This window comes from Tetranychus urticae, chromosome 1, assembly GCF_039701765.1.
Source record: "Tetranychus urticae isolate SD_2017Ah chromosome 1, NJAU_TeUrti_SD_1.0, whole genome shotgun sequence".
Classification (NCBI taxonomy): domain Eukaryota; kingdom Metazoa; phylum Arthropoda; class Arachnida; order Trombidiformes; family Tetranychidae; genus Tetranychus; species Tetranychus urticae.
Genome location: NC_142958.1, coordinates 2,945,010 through 2,966,746, shown reverse-complemented (window position 1 = coordinate 2,966,746; position 21,737 = coordinate 2,945,010). Strand labels below are relative to the sequence as shown.

Here is a 21,737-nt window from a genome sequence, read left to right as displayed (position 1 = left end):
GGATGGATAACCGGTTAACCGAAAAACCCGCTCATAAGAATGGAGAGGGAGAGAGTGAGAAGTGTGATGCTCACTCACAGCCTAGCTCAGGTTGAGTTAAAGTTAAGCTTGCAAAGTAAGGTAAATCGTGTGTGTTTTCATTGGCCGTTTGTTTAATTTATTTTTATTATAAAATTATTTTACATTATTATTAGTTAATTAATTGTGATTTAAGTGCTATTCCCTTGTTGATTATTTTCCAGAAAATTGTGATATCTAACCATGTTAAATGTTATTGTTTGTTTAAATTTGTCAAAACAACCAAATATTCATCAATCGGTACAAACCTAAACCTTCATGTGATGGTTTCTCAAGATGTAATTGTTCTCAGCTTAAACTTAATATTACACCATTAGTAAATTTACAACATACACACAACCATTTACTCTTCCACTATATACGCACGCAATCTCACCAACTTAATTTCCTCTTTTTTTTCTCTGTTCTTTTTTGTTTTGTTTCGCTTGGTGAATGAAAAAAACACAAGACACCTTTTCCCTTTTACCTTATCCAAGTCAATGTGGACCAGCTTTTACCTAACTTGCATCTCAACTTTAATCATCTTTGATGCTTATGCAAATCAGTGCTAGATATTTTGCTTTACCATTGGATCCTTTTATCTACAAAGATTTTCACGTTTATTCTGATACCTTTAATTATTCCTCATGTCCTTGATGACCAACACCTGAATCACTAACATCACATTCAACATCTATCTATTCCACTTTCTTCTCAATGAGTTATTAAGATCTCGAAGGTCAAAAATTGTTTTTGTTTTTTATTTTTAATTTGATATATATATATTTATACATAATGAATACACTTGAAGTCTTTCGACTAATATTACTAACTCAAGGAAGTTGAGTTTTGTACGTCCACTAGCAGATGAAAAATCAACCTTCTCACTTTTTTGCTTCACTTTTTACCATTATTGTTAGTTTCTTTGATATCTTCAACATTGAACATCAAGAAAACAAAAGCTCTATCCAATTGTTAATACTCTAATTGACAATCGTTCCGCTTTTTTAAACTCTACAAATTATCATCCGTATTTCATCTCTCTGTTTTTCCTCGCCATTTTGAAACAAAAATCTTCATTCCAATACAAAACCATCATCATACAATCAGCATCATCAGTTCCACCACCACTATTAACTTGACTACTGCAACCTCATCAACATTATCATCATCAATACTATCAGTGATCGTGGTTATCATTGGATGACACATTGACTGAAAAGTAAGCAAAAGGGAAAGGAAATAGAGAGGATAACAAAGATTGTGATTGATTGAACACTAATTAGTTTCATTTTTGTTTTTGTTTTTTTAAAGCAAACATGGCAACAGATAAAGTTAAAGTTGCTATTCGTGTGAGGCCTTTCAATCGACGAGAAATAGAACTTGGTACTAAATGTGTTATTGAAGTTAAAGACGAACAAATTGTTCTATTCAATCCAAATGATTTATCCAAAGATGGTTCAATTAATCGTCGTGGACAAAAAGTTTTTGCCTTTGACAACTGTTTCTGGTCTTTTAACGAGAAAGATTCACATTTTGCTAACCAGGAAAAAGTCTTCAATCAGTTAGGCTCAGATGTGTTACAAAGTGCTTTTGAAGGATACAATGCGTGTATCTTTGCCTATGGACAAACTGGATCTGGTAAATCGTATACTATGATGGGTTCATCTGATTCCAAAGGTCTTATACCAAGATTATGTGATAGTATATTTGAAACCATTGCAAGCAACCAAGATCCCAATAAAAGTTTCAAAGTGGAAGTCTCTTATATGGAAATATACAATGAAAAAGTTCATGATTTACTGGATCCAAGAGGTGTGAAACAAAACTTACGTGTACGCGAGCACAATATTTTGGGTCCTTATGTCGATGGATTGTCAACTCTAGCCGTTTCTTCATACGAAGAAATTGACAATTTAATGATTGAAGGTAACAAATCTCGTACCGTTGCTGCAACCAAAATGAACTCAGAATCTAGTAGATCTCATGCAGTTTTCACAATAACTCTCACATGTACAATATATGACCCTTCCTCCAGTGTTTTTGGTGAAAAAGTTTCCAAAATGAGTCTCGTTGATTTAGCTGGTTCGGAAAGAGCTGTTAAAACTGGAGCAGTTGGCGAGAGATTGAAAGAAGGTTCAAATATTAATAAATCTCTGACTACCTTGGGTCTAGTTATTTCAAAATTAGCTGATCAAGCATCGGGTAAATCTAAAGGTGACCAGTTTATACCTTACCGAGATTCTGTTTTAACCTGGTTATTGAAGGATAATTTAGGTGGTAATTCAAAGACAGTCATGGTTGCTACTGTTAGCCCAGCTGCTGATAACTATGAAGAAACTCTTTCTACTCTTCGCTATGCTGATAGAGCAAAGAGGATTGTTAACCATGCAGTTGTCAACGAAGATCCAAATGCTCGTATGATACGAGAATTGAAAGAGGAAAATGAACAATTGAAAGAAATGTTGAAACAATCAGGTCAAACAGAAGATTTGAGAGAACGTTTAGCTGAATCAGAGAAACTAATTAAAGAAATGACACAAACTTGGGAAGAAAAGCTTCGACGAACAGAAGCAATTCATCAAGAGAGACAACAAGCATTGGAAAAAATGGGTATTTCTGTTAAATCATCTGGAATCAAGGTTGAAACTGATAAATTTTATTTGGTTAATCTAAATGCGGATCCCTCATTGAATGAATTGTTAGTTTACTACCTAAAAAATCGTACCTTGGTTGGTCGTGCTGATGCTGCCTCGGAACAGGATATTCAATTATCCGGTATCGGTATTATGCCGGAACATTGTGTTATTGAGATTGATGACGAGACTCAAGAGTTATCTATAACTCCATTAGAAGGTGCAAGGACTTTTGTCAATGGAATACAAATAGAAGAAAGAACTCGATTACATCATGGTGATAGGTTATTGTGGGGAAACAATCATTTCTTCCGAGTAGCTTGTCCCAAAAGCAGCAGCAACAACCGTTCCAGTCCAAGCAACGGAAATAATGCTAGTAATGGTGGTGGTGACTATAACTTACCACCACAAGAACGACCAATAGATTATGAATTTGCTCGTGAAGAGTTAATGATGAAAGCATTGAGCAATGATCCTATTCAAGATGCAATGAAATCTTTGGAACGTCAACGGGAAGAAGATAAAAATCGTGCCTTGGAAAAACAAAGAGAAATGTACGAACGGCAATTACAAATTCTTCGAAGTCAAATGTCACCCACCTCATCCCCTTATGGACATGGGCATTTGCAAAAAAGTGGTTTTTACGATCCATTAACCATGACATGGAATCGATCACCTTTATCAAGCCCTAATGTCAGTGCTCGCATCGATCGATGGTCTGCTGATGCTCGTGATGAAATTTTCAAGAGAAGTTTAACCAAACTGAAGGAAGATATTGTTAAAGCTAACTCTCTTGTTATGGAGGCAAACTTTTTAGCCCAAGAAATGTCACGAAACACTGAATTCAAGGTTACCCTTCAAATACCAGCAGCTAACCTGAGTCCTAATCGTAAAAAAGGGGCATTTGTCAGTGAACCAGCAATTTTAGTGAAAAGAAAAAACAAAGCTCCTCAAGTATGGTCAATGGAAAAATTAGAAAATAAATTAATTGACATGAAGGATCTCTATGAAGAATGGAAGGAGAAAAACGCTTCAGTGGATGATGATGTATCCAGTACTTCATCAAGTAACATTTCACTCATAATTGATCCATTTTACGAGTCAACAGAAAAGCATCACTTAATTGGTGTGGCAAACATCTTCCTTGAAGTGCTCTTTCATGATGTTACCTTGGACTATCAAGTTCCCATCATCAGTCAACAGGGAGAAGTTGCTGGCCGATTGCACATCGAGGTTAGCCGTATTTCAGGCTCTATTAGTGAAAGATTTGCTGACGCATCGTCCGAAGTGAGCTCTGAACCAGGTTCTACTAGTGAAAAGGATGTTAATTCCAATAACACGATTACCATTAAGGTTGCCATTAAAGCAGCTCGAGGAATACCTTTAACTCTTTCCAATTACGTTTTCTGTCAATACACTTTTTGGGATTATCCAGATGCAATTGTGGTTCCTACCGTTGACTCAAATGAATCCAATCTTCCTAAATTTGTTCATGAAGGAACAACATTTAAATTTGCTCACGAAAAAGAGTTTACCGTCCAAGTTACAGAAGAATTTCTTGAATATTGTTCTGAAGGTGCCTTATCAATTGAAGTTTGGGGACACAGAAGTTCCGGTTTCAGTTCATTCCGATCTGATTGGGATATTGCCACTGCTCAACAAGTTGTGTCTAGATCTCTAGCTGATCGATGGGCTGAATTGAAGAGAAAGATTGAACTGTGGGTTGAGATTCACGAGTTAAATGAAAAAGGTGAATATAGTCCAGTTGAAGTAGTTCCTCAAGATGACATTTACACTGGCGGTGTTTACCAGTTGCGCCAAGGACAACAGAGACGAATTGTTGTCAAAGTAATTCCTGCTCAAGATTCAGGCTCTTTACCAGTCATCTGTGAAGCAATCACTGCGATTCAAATTGGCTGTGTATGTCATCGATATAGAGTGCAAACATCTTTAGATTCCTATCAAGAGGTTGACCTAGCTGTGCTTAAATTGAAATGGTCTGATGCTCTTTGTAAGCGTAAAGAGTATCTTAATAAACACATGAAAGAATTAGTTAATAAAGCAAATAAAAATGAAGAAGAACGTGAGAGGGAAAAAAATTTGGTCGGTCAATGGATTAGCTTAACAGAGGAAAGGAAAGCAGCCAATGATCCACCCGCTGGTTCAGAGATTCCAGGTGCTCCCCCAACATGGGAACCACTTCCAGGAATGGAAAGACATATACCTGTGATATTCCTTGATTTAAATACAGATGAAATGAGTAGTAGTTTAATGTCCAATTTAGGTGAATCTTCAGTTCTTGTCGCTGGAGTCAACTCAACGATACCCAAAGAACATAGTGACTTATTTGTTGACTTACGAATAACCAAATTTTCCGAAGAAGTTTGCTCAGCCACCGCCGTTTGGGATTCATCCGTCCACGATTCACCAGCCCTTAATCGACCAACCAGTGCAAATGATCGAGTTTACCTTATTCTTAAAGTTTCCGTCCGACTAAGTCATCCAGCTTTAATGGACTTAGTATTAAGAAAAAGACTCGCCATAAATGTTTATAAACAACAATCACTGACTGAGCGAATCAAGAAAAGCTTAAAACGCTATGATAATCTTACCGCTACTGGTGTTACTTATGAAATTGTTTCCAACATTCCAAAAGCTTTCGAAGACATTGAAGACAGAGAATCATTGGCCTTAATGGCTGCATCCTGTGATAATAATAATTCTTGTGATGGAGAAAGTTACATTGAAAAATATACCCGAAGTGTTTCCGCAGTGGAAAGTATACTTGCTTTAGATCGTTTAAGACAAGAAGTTGCAATTAAAGAATTATTAGCAGCCAAGGGAAGCTACCGTGAAGCTCTTCTTCGTAAAACATTAAGTGTTCCCAATATGGGTGTTTTAAGCCTGTCAGAAAGGACTTTTGACCGAGAGACATTGCCACCGTTATTTTAAAGATACAGTAACTTCATGCACCGATGATAATTTATCTTCTTATCATTGTCATCATGGTTACCATCCTTATTCTCCTCATCATCCTCGCCATCGTCACACAAATTTGATTTTATTTTCTTCCTGTAATTTTCTCCTTTTATCTACTATCTCTCTCTCTCTTCCTTTTTTCCTGTATTTTTCTTCCCTTCTCCTTCTCTCATCCATTGATTTTCATTTTTCGAATATCATTTTCATTGTTTAAAAAATTATCTTTTGTCAAATCAAATGTTAATTACAACTCAACGACAATTTTTACACTCGTTATGTACAAACAAAGTAACACGAGAGGGAAGCTTTTCTGTAACGTCAATAATAATTTGTATTTTACTTTATCCCTGCTTTTTTTGGATAAATAATACAACTTGTTAACTCCAATGAATCTGAATGAAAAGGATCCATTGACAATTTAGCTGTAAAATCAAACATCATTTGTATGTTTACTGTTATTTACCTTTTATCATCCAAATTGATTCCAAAAACCTTGACATTACACTTCTTCTCTCGACACTATTGGGATGATAAAGCCTGTTGATCTAGCAATTACTCTGTGAACGCTTAACAAGAGCAAACAATGCTCATTGTACAATTTAAACATGGAAGGACGAGACTACAATATAAGAAACATGCTGCAACATAAAGAGATAGACTCTTGGCTCCAATCAAACAAAATCAACTGTTGATTCCACAACTTGAACGATAAAAAAAATCAAAAGTGTTCATTTGCCCGAAAATAACAAGATGGAACAAATTTATCAACGATTAATTGTATAATTTGCGAATTAATATTGATTATGACATAAATGTATATAAAAGAACCAAATAGACTGATTATTGTTGAAAAAAGAAGTCAATTTTTGTTTCAATTTTTGCTTCCTCCAGCAAATTCATGTTTTGTTTCATTCAGTTGGTTATCGTGAGGTTAACATTATCACTGGAAAATGTCAATCGGATAAAACAATGAGTAAAGGAAAAGGAATCAGGCTATAATCATACATGTAACAAACCATGACAACAGTGAAAGGAGTAAAGATCAAATTCAAGAAAAAGATAAAGAAACTGTTGTAGAATCAAAGAAAAGTGAACATTTTAATTTAATGAAGGAAAATGGCAATTGCCTGACTATATTCGTCATCTTTTTTTACAACAATCAATTCTGTTTTGGAAAATTTTGACATCCAGAAAAGGTTACCAAGTTTGTCTCTTTTTTGCCATTTCTGTGAAAAGGTTACCTGAGAGGATGAAATGAAAAATGAAGTCATGGTCGGTAAATTTTTGCCCCTCAACAATCATTATCATGTGTCTTCCTCTTCTTTCACCATTTACAAGCTCATGCAAGTGAGAAACGACAAAAAAACAACTGATCGACACTTTCAAGTTACTTACCTGACTATTAGGACAACATTTGAATACACAACAAGATCACTAAAAAAGCCACATTTTTATCATTATTTCTGTTCTTGTATTTCTCGCTCAACTCTGTTGCCTCTTTTAATGGTCGGATTGTTTTACAAAGGCTAAGCATGATGATGGTGGTGGTGGTATTGGAGGCTAATGGTGATAAAGAGATGCTCATCGTCATCGCTATTCAAATCAATGAGTAAAACTTGCAGGCTGATTGCTATTGGCAAAATTGACTAATATAAGCTTCTGGGAAAGTTGAATCATCTGTTATCCATTTTTAGCTTTCATTTTGTCAGATTGCTATAACAGTTGATCATTTGTCAACTTGAATCGCACTAATATTTCCAGTATTTTAGATGGAATCAGTAGTTTCACCAACTCACCAAAGATAAGCTGATTTTCAATTTTGACAGCAACATTTCAATCTCTCCATTGGATTATTGTTTTTGTTTCAACAATTCTCACAACCATTGAAACTCACAATTAACTATTATCATCACTCTTTTCCATCAACATCTTCAATGTTTCAACATTGTATGATTCTTGGAGTCACACATGGTTAATTACTGTCAACAGGGAAACACACAAAAAACTAACCTGCCGTTTGATGTACAATTTAAGCTTTCCTTTTGTATTTATTTTGATTCAATTGGATGATCATAGTAAAGGAAAAACAATTTTTCACTTTTTCTCATCTCACTTTATCAATGATTTGGAAAGCAGATTAAGGAAAGGATGCATTTTTACATGAGCAAATCAGTTAATATGATTGAATGGATGGTAATCTGGCGAGTTAAGGTTACTAAATACTGGTAGTTATCATGTCTAATTTTTTATGTTAGACTCATTTTGGGATGCGTAATTGGTAATGCAAAGTGATTAACTATTATTAAAAAGCTAACAAAAAATGAAATTGATCTGCTCGGTTGATTATCATATCCTTTCATTACTGTTGTAGTCTGTAATCAGCAAGATTATTTTTAACGTTAATTCACTTTAATCGAGATTAAACAGTGAGTAGCAGTTTGGCAAGCAAATTGAATAACTGATCAAATTATTGTCGCTAACAATTGAATTTGTGTTATTTACCCTTTGAACAGTCAATATCATTGTTAACGGAAGCACAATTTGTTTTAATCAATCAACATTTCTATATTTTGTCTATTTTAAACCTTTACAATTGATTTGATTATCAGAGCAAAACTTATTACTTTATGCTTTTTTATTTGATCAATTGACTACTCAGATGAATGAAATTATTTGAATTAAACGTTCATCAAAAGGTTTAAGTGTTAACATAAACAAGTTACCAACGGTTTGATTTTAGTTAAACATATGCATTCGATGGTAAAGGCTTGATTATGGTGATTGATGATGCTAACATAATTGATAAAATAAATTACATCGCCGATTAAAGAACGATGACTCTATGACAATGTTTACATTTAATCCAGTTCATGAGAAAAGATCAACATTTCCTATTAATGAATGGATTACATTGAGTTTTGAATAACCTTTAGTTAAACTGTAAAGTCCTGATTAGATGGCAATCCAAACACCATTACACTTAATCGAAGCTTTGAACAATAACGTGTGGACAATAGGCCCAATATAGTGAGGCCTTAATTTGGCTTCAAAATAATAGTTGAACAATTAACTGATAAATGTCTTATTGTATTGAACTGATTAATAATCTCTACTAAACTCACAACTGTCAGAGTTTACTCCAAAAAATAACTCTTTAATTTACTTTAATACTAGTAGCACCACCTATTGAGTAGAAATGAAACTAGATTCAAAGTTGCAGTAATTTTCAATATTTAAGGTTAATCAGTACAAATCATTTCAAACCACAAGATGACGATAGTTGATTTGATTGAATTTACTTTTTGTTCATTGATAATTCGACTTTTCTGGTTTCCAGGATTTCCAAATCAGGTAAGAAATAATTTACATTTTTCTACGAGCAACAAAACTTGATGATCCATTTGTCTCATTCATTTCTCACAACAAACATTGGTCTCAATGTAAACAATGTCTACAGTTTGTGTAGATTGAGGTGATTGATTCTTCTGTTTTATTGAGTGTCAAGTGTCTAATCTAATTTGTTGATTTCCTTCAAATCTCAAGTAATTATCTTAAATTTTACACTGCAATTGTAGCCATTTTCATTAACTTGTCTTTTGTTGAATCAGACTTGACCTAATGCTCAAGCAGTGTAAACATTTCAACCTGCTCCAGCTCATTTGTTGTTTTTACAATACAGTTGAGTTAAAAATAGTTTACACATGAATAATCATTGTAATTAACTTTTTGAGCAGTTCAATATCAATTAAGCGAATACATTTTACTCAATGAATGGGCCTCCAATTTGAAAAGGCCCAATAATCAACGCAAAGCTTCACGCAAATGTTTGTTTTTATTTTTGTCTATTCAACATTTCAAATTCACAGACAATTCATCTGCAACACTTGTGAAGTGTTAAAAAGCATTAAATAATCAAGACAATTTAACACAAAACCAATTATGATAAGTTTAAATAATAATTATCTACAAATCAAGCATTTCTTCAAATAATGGAATAGTTATCATTAGTATTTATCATATTTACCGTTATAAATTGTTACAACTCTAGAGTTTGATTTCTTACAATTTTCTTTAGACTCTGATGATTTATCTCATCAATGACCCAATAAAATTTGTTAAAAGTAGAGTATTTTTGCTGGTTCGCATGCAAAGTTATAATGTATTGTAAATAGTCAATAATTGACAAGTTAATGGACAAAATGATGAAAAATATAAGTGAAACATTACAGATTATAAAATCAACTATTGATAATAAACTTAGGTGATTAATTAATCCTTGTGTTCAAATTCACATTAATTTGTTCTTTTCTCCATTTCAGGTTGATTAACTCCAGTTATCCACTTGAATTGACTTTAAAGGCGACAACAGAGTTGACCAAGCCAGTGATTGAAGAATGGAATCCAGCCTCGGAGTTGAACTTTAATATTTGGATAATGGGATTTTCGGTGATTTCGGTGATGATTAGATAAACAGAGCAACTTGCAGACGGACGAAAATCCCACCGATTCAAGGTAAATAATCAAGAGTATCGGTGGAATATTTATCCGTTTGCACTTTACCCGAATCCCAAGGAAGACCAGCAAGCAATTTTGTACGAACCAAGTAGATGGTCATTTTTAACGGTGATGTTACAATGTAAAGTTGAACCGATGAGCTATAAATCGAGGATTCCGCAAATGAAACCTGGAACAAGGAAAGTTACCAAAAAGGGAAAAGGAACCAGAAAAGAAACTTAAACTTACCCAAAAAGAAAGAAAAAGTACAAACAGTTTGTACTTTGGATTGGCTGGATTGTACCTTGATGACCAACTGTTGACGGTGATGGAGATGAAGATGAAAATGATGGCAAGAAAAGAAGAAAAAAGACAAGATTAAGTCAAATGAAGTATCTGAATCTGAAGTAAAATGTCTGATTGTGATGAGTGAAGTGAGTTGACTGTTGTAAGAGTGAAAAATCGGGTAAACTATATTAAGCTTTTGTATGTTGACCGATCATCGAAGCGGGGTTTACCTGTAAACAGAAACCCCCTCGAATCTTATCATCCAACCTCCCCTCAATTCACCCCCATACACCCAAAAAGACAGAAGAAAGAGAAGATTAGGCCCTGATGAGTATCTATCATCATCATTTCCATCATCATCAACAGGCATTATCAACATGATTCGTTTGTTAGTTAAAAAAAATTGATGTGATCTAAAAAAAGGTAAAAAGAAAGAAATGGAAACTCGAAAGTAAGAAAACAAGATGATGATGATGATGAAGGAGAAGAAGAAGAAGAAGAAGAAGAAGAAGATGGAAGAAAATTTTTATACAAATATAAATATAAAAATAAAATAAGAATAGCCTTTTATCTTTATAATGGGAAACAGGTTTAAAAGGGATTTTTAGGCTTTTACCTGGTTACATCTTAACTGTAGCTACTATTATTATCACTTAGTCACATATTATTATTATTATTATTATTGTTAACGTTATTATTATGTACAATAATAATATATACATAAATGAAGGATAAATAAAGATAGTCTTGCCTCTTCATCCTCCCTTCAGGCGGAGTTGAGGGACGATGTGATTGTGGGTGAGATGATAATTTTCTAATGATGATTATCTTCATCATGTCAGAGGAGTTAACCAGAGTGAGAAATGAGGGTATCAGTGAGAGAGTGAGGGAAAAGAGAGAGAGAGAGAGAAACCCAATTCTGGGTTCCCCGGTAATCAACAGAACCCGAAACTGTATTTCGGGCTCACTACACACAATTGGCCTAATTTTAGCGAAGATACATTCTTCGACAGTCTCTCTTCTCTCCTTAAGATCATTTGCCTTTAAGCCATTTTTTTACATCATCATTCTCATCATCATGTTTCTCTCTCTTGACTTCTTTTCTTCTCCTTTACCTTTTTTTCTTGCTGGTCGTTTTTTGCTAACAGTTTAGTAGCCCAGTTTATTCAGTTACGAAGTTTTGGCCTCTTCAGGTTGATGGCCTTCTTCACCATCTCCACCTTTAATTTTGGCATCACCGTCGTTGTCGTTGTCGTCATCGTCATCAAAACATTTTAAATAATCTTTTGGGCTTAACTCATATGAATGGCGTTTAGCTTGCAATATGTAAAGCCCAAGAGTGTTTTGAGGTTTATATTTTCAAGATGGAGGTCAACTTGATTCAATTTGAGATCCTGTTGTTTTTATTTTCATTAATGTTAATCAACCAATTACCATATTAACAATTGTGTGATTACAATTAAAAGTAAACCTTTGATGTTGCCTAAAAACGAGGTAAAGACGGCAAAGGTAATAAAGGATTTTTGTTTAACTCAACCAAATATTCAATTGATTTACAGTTTTCTCATTAAAACTGTTGTTAGATTACCATTAAACTGGTGATTACCAGATTTAAGGATTTAAAATGTTTACCTTTTAATCTGGAAAGATGAGCTTTTTTTGTTAAACTATCCTTAATTATAAAGACATTTGTCAACTGATTTAATTATCAAATTATCAGACATTTATAACTGAACAAATCATTTTTACTCAATTAATGGTACCATTTATCCAGAAATGAAAAATTAAGCTTCAAAATGAAAGCTCGAAAAAAAGTATTCAATTCATGTCATGCCATAAACATTCATCTTAATTTAAACATCATTCCGAATCAATTTAAGCAAAAAAGTAGAAAAAATTAGAGACAATTTTACCTGAATTTAGTTACTTGATAAGACAATTTGACAAACTGTTTAAAACATGGTTAGCATTTAAAACTGAAAAGCTGTCAGAATTCATTTTTTAATCATTTTTGTTACCTTGTTTGTCAAGGAAGAGTTAAATTGTTGATACTAAAGCAAAGACTGGTAAATGCAAATTAAATTGAATGTATAACAATGAGTTAATTTAGTGACAAAAAAAGCAAAAGTTATCCAAAATTAACAACCAAACAAAAAAAGAGTTGGCAGATTGAACAAACCACAACAATGTACAGTTAACGTCCAACAATAACATCACCCAAGCAATTTAAAGTAACAATTGTAAAGTAAATTATAGTCGTGATTAATGTCTCTAACGGTACAGTTAATCGAGTCAATAGTGAATTAGATTTGGTGAAAAGGATAAGGAAAAAAATCGAGATTACTTTTCATTTTCTAAACCTTTTCTGGTCAATCAAATACCCATTTCAAAGGTAAACTTAATGCCAACCAAATGTTGGAACGGAAAAGGCCTCATGAAAGGGAAGAAGAAAGATGATGATGAGATATTCTTAGAGACAAATTGAGATCATTGATTAACGAGTAACTGGGTCAGGCTTCATTTTTTCTTGGATAACCGGATTTACCAACTGAATTCATTTTTTTAACAGATGATAAAAATGATGATGATGATGATGATTAGAGGTATTTTCCCGTTGAATTGATTTCAGACCATCGCTTGATCTGGACCTCAAGAATGTAATAAGTGCCTCATTTTTTTCAGGTTTTTTGTCTCTTCTAGGCTCATCATTATATTTTTTAATCATGAAAGTGGTTTCTCTTAATGGAATCTTATTGTAATCAAATGATGGACATTTGGGTCAACCAATACAACATTAACAGTCAATTGATTACCTTGATTTTCGTGTTTACATTTTACATCAGTTTTATATTTTGCTTGCTATTCAGATTGTCCAATGTTTACCATTTTTAACACTCTATTATTGACTTTACTTTGTATTTCCTTAATATTAATATGTATTAATTGTAATCAATTTATCAGCTACTAATTATGCACATAAACAGCTATTGTTTAGCTGGAAAGGTTGCTTTAACCAGGAAATGTTAGGTGCAGAGAAACCCAATTTTGGTTCATTCAATCAGGGTTAAGTCATTAGTTTATTTCAATCTCTCACTTTCACATTAGATGAGTTGATCTAGAAAAATTGACAAAAAAAGCGCTAATAAAAAATCTTAATTACAATCTAATTTAAGAAAAGCAATTATAATTTTTTTATACAACATTTGGTTCATTTGTGTTTTTCCCGATTCTTTTGTATTCAACTGGTGAATGATTGACTGAAAATGACAATTAAAGGGACAAAAAACGGTCGCATTGAATAAAAGAGATCTGATTGAGTAGGAGGTGAGGTGGGTGGATGGGTGGTAATGGCATGGGTAGGTTGAAGCTAGAGAGGGAAACGATTTGCTTGTTTGGTTATATTTAGCTTTGATTTTTTCCCACTTATTCATCTACTTTTGTTTGATCAACTTGATTGGTTGGTTGATACTGATGTTGCATGAAATTGTCACACAAATAGCTACTGTTTTTGCTACTACTAACACTGATTATCAGCAGACGAGTCAAATTATTGCTTTATTTTCTTGATTTTAATTTGTTTTTTTCTCTCTCTCTCTCTCTCTCTCTCTCTCTCTCTCTTTCAACTGCCAACTGGGCAATTTATAAAATCACTGCCAAAATAATGATTATAATGATGATGATGGTGACGATGATAATAATGAGAATGATTTATTCTTGTTTAACTGTAAAAAAACAAACACAATCACAAAAACGATAAGTACGTGTAACCGGTGAGCTTTTTGGATGACGTGATAGTTATTGTTGTATCTGAATGTTCATGTTAGTTGTGTGTGTGTTTTTCAATCTCATGTGAGCGTGAGTTTTTTACACCTCAATGCAGCTATTACTTGCATAAAATTTTGCCATCTTTTGTTTATAATGGCGATAATCATTATCATGTTCATTGTCATTAGTTTTCATCATCGTCCAATCTTTTGATTACGCTCTGAATAAACTAAATTATTGATGGAATCTTCAGTAATTTTTTTCTTCCCCATTCAACATTAACTCTTCTCCTTCGTAATTATCGAGATCTTATTCATTTTCCGAATTCCTTTGGATAATCAATTATTTTTGGGCGATGATTCTTTCTGGCATCATAATTGTTAAAGCGTTTATTTATATTTGAAGCTATCAAGCCCTGGTTGAGCTAAGAAAACCATTTCATTGTAGTTTAAAGATGGTGGGTCTTGAGACGTTCAAAAACATTTTAACATATCGACAAATTTAGAAAAGCTGATTTCGATCGAATTCCGGAAGAATTTAAGAAATACAATAATTTACACAGGTTACAATAAAACCTGTAACTGTGGGACAGTTACCGATATTAATATTTGCTATTACTAGGAAATGTAAAAATTGGATAACAATGACTAACAAAAAATACCGTTGTTTACCAATTTCTTGCACAAAAAATCGTATCTCTTGAAGATATTACCGTCAATATTGGTAACTAAGCTGTACAAGTAGTGATTCCACGCAATTTGTTAACGTTTGACTAGGCTAGTTTAGGTTGAGTTGATAAATTATATAAGTCTAAAAGTGGTTGAAATGAGGGATCTCGGCCACGGAATTGTCGAAACAGATCAGCACTTAATGAAGATGAGTTTGATGAGAGAAAAGTGTTTCTGAGATTTTTACCGACTTCTTTTGTTTCAGCCTCGGAACCACACTCCAAAAACCTTGAACAAATATCAGAGGCAATCATCTAAACAAGAAATTGATCAAAATTAAATATATGAAGATAAAAGATTTCAAAGTACTTCAAAAAAGCTATCACTTTACCTGAGACCAAATTTTAGAGTAATGACACGCAGCACCATCGTTTGAAACCATTTCAATGCAAGATAATGGATAAGCATATTCTTTAATCAAATCAAACGGAGCCATGTACCTTGGCCATATTTCTTGTAAAATGTCTCCCCAAAACTCTGTGTTTGTATAGAAGGCAAGGTCCAATGATGATAAGAATAAATCCTCTGTAAGTCCAATGCTTTCATGATCTAAAATATCTGTAAAAGAAAGATTTAAAATTATTAAGTTTCACTGAAATAATAATAACTAATAACAGTCAACATACACTGTCTGAGAAGTTGATGTGTTTGCTCGGGTAATGGTTCACCGTTCGTAATATTTGCACTACATAATTGTACAGCTTTATAATTATGAAGACCATATAATAACAATACCAGTCCTAACGAGTCTAAACGATCTTTAGAAACATAATAAATTGATGAAAGTTCATAATAATTTTGTCTTGCTATCAGTATGGTAATGATACGACCAATCTAAATAATAATGAGAAGGTTTGAAAAAAAAAGTTTAGATAATTCAATAGTAATGGATGAGAATTGTTTGGTTTTATAAAATAATAAGATGAGCTTACCATTGATAAGAAACTAAGAAATTCAGGGTATGACAATAGAATTTGTTGTTCCTTTACAATTGGTGGCTTTTTGGATAAAAATGCTGCACAAAGTGGAGTAGTGCCTAACGTTTTAGTTCTGTTTGTTAATTCAATTATATTGGAACCAAATTGATTATTTGATTTTTGGTTGTAAGGATCTAGGTAGAAATGGCCAAGTAATTGACCATCCGAATCAAGTAAGCGATAAAATTTGACATCCGGACTCCAAGTTTGAACTTTGTCTGATTGAACTTGCTCAATTTGTATGTTGAGGAGGTTTTCAACTAACTTAAAAGCACCAGAAACAGCCTTTTCCATTGGGAAATAACGCGAAACATCGATTTTGCCACCAAATTTTGCTTTCTGTGTAATTGCTTTGAGGTATTTTAAGTCCCACAGTTCCACTTTACCAATACTTTTATGACTTTTGGAGTCATTCAGTTCTTGCAAATCTTCATTATACTTGGGCTTTATCTTTTCGTGTATGGAGTCAATCATATTTTTAGCTACTGCCACAGAGCCAGCCATTTTACGCCCGACTATCATCTCAGCATAATTATAGTGACCTAAAGTGTTTGCCAATTTATGACGATAATCTCTTATATTTTCAAAATCGACTGAGTTGTTTACTGTTCCTCCCATTCGAGGTTTTGAATTATATGCTGCCCAAAATTGGCGTCTCAGCATTTTATCAGGACAATGTGTCATGAAAATATCGTAAGCAGTAGGATGCAATGGTACTTTGATACCTACTTTCGTAAATGAGTTAGCCGCAAAATTGTCAGGTAATGCTTTGATCACATTTTCGTCCGATACTAAAACTGCTTCACGATTTATACACGTTTTAACGTTGCGAATATAGCTATCTACATGTTTTTTAATATTCCTATAATTATCAGCTACCTCTTCTTGCACTGAAGGACGCAAATGAAGTCCATAAAGTTTTCCATGGGCTCGATAATGTTGGGCAAGTTGCTTTAAATCGTTATCACTTTTGCTCCCTCTTGTTGTTTCTATTATGTCACAGGCTGATTGGTATGATAAGGGATTAAATCGAGATACTTCGTGCTTCAAGAATGAATTATACATATCATCGAGGACACCAAACTTGTAATCGGACGGGTAAGCGTAAGTCAAAACATGAGCAAGATTGAGACTGTACTTCAATGAAGCGAGGTGAAAATCGATTTCCTCGAATATTTGTTGAGATGTGAGTTTATCAGATTCTGTAAATAAATATTCGATAAATGATGTGATCGTAAAGATGGTATGATACAAAATATTAAAATACGAACCGTTATAAAGCCTTTCAAGAGCAGTATCAAAGAGTGTGACATTTTTAATAAATGCGCGAAGAGATTGAATTGGAGTTATATCATTAAATGGTATCGTTTCTAATTCACCCTTGGGTAAAATTAATGCAGAATTATCACTAGATTCGTCTGGTAATATCTCAGGAGCACTGAAAATGAAGAACAATAAAACGTCAGAATAAACTTAAAATAATATAAAGTACAAAAGAAATCAAAAATTAAAATTAACTTACAAAACAACTTGTATTCTAGTTGATAAAGCTTTATTGGTTTCAGATGATTTAGACTTAAACCAAGCCAAATGTCTAGTCGGCACATTGTAAGCAGTCCGTAATCTCCTAGACAATAGAGCTAAAGATTTGCAACACACAGATTGAGTCATGTTGATATATTAACAATAATTTCAAATAAAAATTTACTAATTTATTGATAGATTGAGCAAAACAATATTTTGGAAAGTATAAACAACAAAAATGTTATCACATTATCATGTTTTACAGTGAGTTTAGCAACATATGGTGCTAATCTCACAGCAACTTTCACTGGTTTTCTTACCTATTCACACAATAATATCAAGATGAATCTAATTTCTAATCAGTGCTATAATTATCATTATCATCACATTTTTCTCAGAAGCTTGTGCTAATAAATTCAGTTCAAAATTGTTTATTTTCATTGATCTTGGTTCTTTAATTTTTGGTTACCTTTGATGGTTTTTTTCTGACCCTTTTTTTTATTCCGTTGAAATGTACTTCTTCACTCTATTAACATTAGCTTACTGGACTTCTAATTGTTATGGTTACCAGATTGTTTCTGGTAAAAGCCTAGTTTATGCTGGTAATTACAGTTATTATATGTACAAATCAACAAATCGCCTGAGAGTCATCTTAACTACGCTGAAGGGTGATGCAGATCTCTACATAGCCAAGGACCGTGTTAAGCCCACCGTTGATTTAGAGAGTTATCAATTGCAAAGTGTCTCTTGTGGTATTGATATTGTCGATATTCCAGACAACTTTGGCCCTGATTTCACTATTGGTGTTTATGGTCATCCATCTTTCGACTATTCGGTTTATCAATTAGATATTGTCAGTTACACCGAAGGTGAAGATATAAGTGCTCATGAAAATGGTTCAATTGATTTAACTGACAAAGCTGAGGTTAATCGATTAATCCAATCTATAGAAGAAGCCGCATATAACGAAGAAAATCGCAAGCCTGACGAAGAAGAAGAGCCCGAAAGTGAAAGTGAAAAAGAGACATTTTTTACCTCTCTTTTACATTACTTATTGGATTTCATTTTAATAGTAATCGATTTGTTGTCATAAACTGACCATTATGGACTCACTAAAGCTTAGCTTGCATTGCTCACTTCAAACAATTTCTCCTTACCTATTCTTTAATTATCTCCTCTCGTATGTTCATAGATTCATCAATTGCTGATAGATTTTTCCAGTTGATCCAAATGGATTCGTCGCAATCTTCAATTAATTTCAAGTACTTTCAGCACTTGATTAAAAGCTTTTCATCGTTGTCCTTAACAAATTTCAATTCAAATAGCTTGCTGAGGATGTTGGAAGCAATTTAAAACAATCATGCTTATTGTTAATTCTCATCATTGAAGTGAATACGAAAGCAATACCATAAACGAATCAAGCCATCGAAAAGTCTTCCGTTTGAGAATCGCAACCTGAGGAATTCAAAATTGAACTTCCTTGTTCGAAGAAAGTATCGTAAAAATGGTCTCCTGAACAGATTTGATTCATTTACCATCAGTAGATGAAACGGGTTTCCAGAAAATTTCGCAAGATAAGAAGGAATAAGAAATTGTGCCCTTATTTTCAACCTAATCAAATGATTATTAATCAATGTCCAAACATTTTTTTGTTTCTATTCAGCCATTTCAATCAAATATTTTGATTTGAATGGTTTTCTTGCTGTGATCATCGCCTCAACTCTCAAAAACTCAGTAGCCATTTTTCTTGTCACTCTTCATGACATAAAAATATTTTGATACATTCAAATATTCACGGTAAACATAAATCAAGTGAAATAAAAAAGACAAAATTTTGTTGAATTTTTATCTCTAAAATTTTTAACTATCCTTTAAAATGAACTCTATAGCCAAATTATTGCTAAAATTAACTTAAAAAGTAACCAAGTTTATCAATCAGTTGTAAGTCAAAAAAATGATTTTGAATTATCAAAACCAATCTAATTAGTCTTAAATCATTTCTGTACTCGCATTCTAGCCGGATACTAACTCCTAGATTCCTCAGTCTTCAAATCTGTTAAAATCGGTGATATAGTTGAACCGAAATCTATGAAAATTTAAACTAATTGGAAGTTAATTCTTTATAAATTGTTGATTTGTGAATCGCGCCATCTAGCTGGTTAGCTGTTACGAAGTCTTTTTGAAAACTCTTTTCATATGGTTTGTCAAGGCAATAACATAAAAGTAAAAATTTTATCTTATGCCTCCAAACGTAAACATTGGGTAATTTGACTTTCTTTCTTTCTCTATTTATTGTAAAACTTGAAAATTACCCTTTCGTAGCTATTAATTACGATCCAACATAATTCCTAATGTATCTGATCATTTTCTTGAAATTTAGGTTAAAAACGTCTTGATTGATCGGTGATCAATACAACTGTTTTTATCTCATCCAGTTTTTAACTCATTTTTCCTTGCTGATTATGATGGGTGACAATAATAGAAAGGAGCAACCTTCAAGTACTGGATACCAAATGAAATTTCTCAGTCTAAATAGAGATGGTAGAAGTGCTTTCACTCCCTACAGAGTAAGTAACTGAATCAGCTATTGTTTCATCAGTTTATCCTTGTTGTACTGCAAGATTCTACTAATTGTTCCCTATGCATTTTCAGCCCTCAACCATACTGACAAATCTTCAGCGAGGGAATATTAAAACTCAAAGTATACGTGAGATACCAGAAAGAACAGTCTTTGAATTGGCTGCTCAAGGAGAACTCTATTTAAGTCATCTTGGTGCTGGTGGAGTTGATCAAGTTGACGAGAATGGCTTTACACCCTTAATCTGGGCCTCAGCATATGGTCAGTTACCTACTGTAAAACTATTGATTGCTGAGGGTGCTAATCCAAGAATTAAAGGGAAAAATGGTGAAACTGCGCTCTCTTTTGCTGCCGCCAATGGACACATTCATGTTCTTCGGTATTTACTAGCTCGAGATGTTAATGTTGACGATTACGATGAGGTTTGTTTACAATGTGGCCATAAAGATTAGGTCCTTGAATAAATATAAATTATCAAAGTCATCTAGACTAAATGTAACAATGTTATGTTCAAATGAGAAAATACTAATAATACATTTTTCTCTCCTCAAATTAGGAAGGAAACACTGCATTAATGTATGCAGCTTTTAATAATCATACACTATGTGTCCACGAACTGTTGAAGGCTAAAGCTGACCTAACCATTCAAAATATCAATTTAGAAACTGCATTCAGTATTGCTGCGACCAGAAAATCGAAACAAGGTATTGATTTTTATCAAAAAATTTCCCAACATATGGATCTCAAAAATTGACTAATCTTTCTAATTCTTACAAAATTTTTCTTTAATTATCCCAAAAAGTCCAGATAATTCTTGAACGTCACATATTGAACATATTTTCCGAAGAGCTGATCTGATGATGTCTACCAAATGCAAATTACTCATCTCTGTAAAAACAACAACTCAATGTATTTGCAACCAAAATCTCATGTACATGTGAACAGTTTTATAATTGTTTGATCACAAACAATTTTTAATGTTTACTCATTACTCCTCACTCTGTGACAATTTGCCTCCTTACTATCATCGTTAGGTTTGTAGTGTAGTGGTAATCACGTTTGCTTCACACGCAAAAGGTCCCCGGTTCGAACCCGGGCAAACCTAGATAGATCTTTTATTTTTGTAATCTAATTGACCCAATTGTGTCCGATTTTACACATTTTATTCTTACATTTTGTAATATCCGCTGAGTTGGCGAATGTGTCCGCTTTAGATGTCATAGTGACAGAATACGCTGCTGAAGAAGCGAAATTATTACACAGAATTTTTAATCACGCAGATTTTTTCATCAGTATCATATACCTTGTAGTAACCTTGATTCAGACAATCATTCCAGAGTTAGTCTTTTCTAGAGACCGATCTGAAAATTAATTTGGTACAACAAGACCATCTAAAGACCAACAGCATCATTAACGGTTCATTTACATACCTATTTTTTTATATCTATTCAAGTGTGATGGGAAAATTACATAAAATTGAATATGTAATTGCTATTGTAATTATCTAATTTTAGTAGAAATCAAAGTATTCTGTCAGGATAATCATTCCTATTGACGGTTATTCTTGTTACTTGGCATTAATAGAGATCAATCAAGATTGTTTAATTTTCATAATCACAACAATTGGAAACAAAAGAGGTTGATTGAAAGTATAAATCAATGGCACATTAATTTTACAATGATCATTGATCAATATATGAATCAAATCTGA

The 21,737-nt window shown here is 33.2% G+C and overlaps 4 protein-coding genes, 1 long non-coding RNA gene and 1 other non-coding gene across 9 annotated transcripts; 5 read left to right on the top strand and 1 right to left on the bottom strand.

Moving 5' to 3' along the window:
- Window positions 1-50: 50 nt before the first annotated feature.
- Khc-73 (Kinesin heavy chain 73) lies at window positions 51-6,530 on the top strand. 3 transcript variants are annotated; one of them, XM_089270212.1, is made up of 3 exons: window positions 84-1,279; window positions 1,372-1,986; window positions 2,096-6,530. In XM_089270212.1, the coding sequence occupies exon 3, from the start codon at window positions 2,121-2,123 to the stop codon at window positions 5,643-5,645; it is 3,525 nt and encodes a 1,174-aa protein (XP_089126338.1). In that variant the 5' UTR covers window positions 84-1,279; window positions 1,372-1,986; window positions 2,096-2,120; the 3' UTR covers window positions 5,646-6,530. The 3 variants fall into 3 exon arrangements, with proteins under 3 accessions (XP_015786616.1, XP_089126338.1, XP_015786621.1); XM_015931130.3 differs by having other exon boundaries at window positions 51-1,279; window positions 1,372-6,530; XM_015931135.3 differs by having other exon boundaries at window positions 109-1,279; window positions 1,344-6,530.
- Window positions 6,531-10,232: 3,702 nt separating this feature from the next.
- On the top strand, window positions 10,233-11,714 carry LOC149094380 (uncharacterized). Its single transcript, XR_016200995.1, has 2 exons — window positions 10,233-10,877; window positions 11,603-11,714. It is a non-coding gene; the product is annotated as an uncharacterized LOC149094380 (long non-coding RNA).
- A 2,867-nt stretch (window positions 11,715-14,581) lies between these two features.
- On the bottom strand, window positions 14,582-17,704 carry LOC107367483 (uncharacterized). The gene is made up of 6 exons (XM_015935187.3): window positions 17,447-17,704; window positions 17,196-17,362; window positions 15,880-17,126; window positions 15,574-15,781; window positions 15,279-15,505; window positions 14,582-15,201 (listed from the first exon to the last, which is right to left on the bottom strand). The coding sequence occupies exons 1-6, from the start codon at window positions 17,593-17,595 to the stop codon at window positions 14,992-14,994; spliced, it is 2,208 nt and encodes a 735-aa protein (XP_015790673.2). The 5' UTR covers window positions 17,596-17,704; the 3' UTR covers window positions 14,582-14,991.
- A 21-nt stretch (window positions 17,705-17,725) lies between these two features.
- LOC107367494 (UPF0669 protein C6orf120 homolog) lies at window positions 17,726-19,290 on the top strand. Its single transcript, XM_015935198.3, has one exon. The coding sequence runs from the start codon at window positions 17,960-17,962 to the stop codon at window positions 18,539-18,541; it is 582 nt and encodes a 193-aa protein (XP_015790684.1). The 5' UTR covers window positions 17,726-17,959; the 3' UTR covers window positions 18,542-19,290.
- A 363-nt stretch (window positions 19,291-19,653) lies between these two features.
- Window positions 19,654-21,326, top strand: LOC107365979 (uncharacterized). 2 transcript variants are annotated; one of them, XM_015933563.3, is made up of 5 exons: window positions 19,654-19,710; window positions 19,829-20,015; window positions 20,101-20,448; window positions 20,583-20,730; window positions 20,829-21,326. In XM_015933563.3, the coding sequence occupies exons 2-5, from the start codon at window positions 19,911-19,913 to the stop codon at window positions 20,882-20,884; spliced, it is 657 nt and encodes a 218-aa protein (XP_015789049.1). In that variant the 5' UTR covers window positions 19,654-19,710; window positions 19,829-19,910; the 3' UTR covers window positions 20,885-21,326. The 2 variants fall into 2 exon arrangements, with proteins under 2 accessions (XP_015789049.1, XP_089126349.1); XM_089270223.1 differs by having other exon boundaries at window positions 19,654-20,015.
- TRNAV-CAC (transfer RNA valine (anticodon CAC)) lies at window positions 21,059-21,131 on the top strand. Its single transcript has one exon. It is a non-coding gene; the product is annotated as a tRNA-Val (tRNA).
- Window positions 21,327-21,737: the final 411 nt, after the last annotated feature.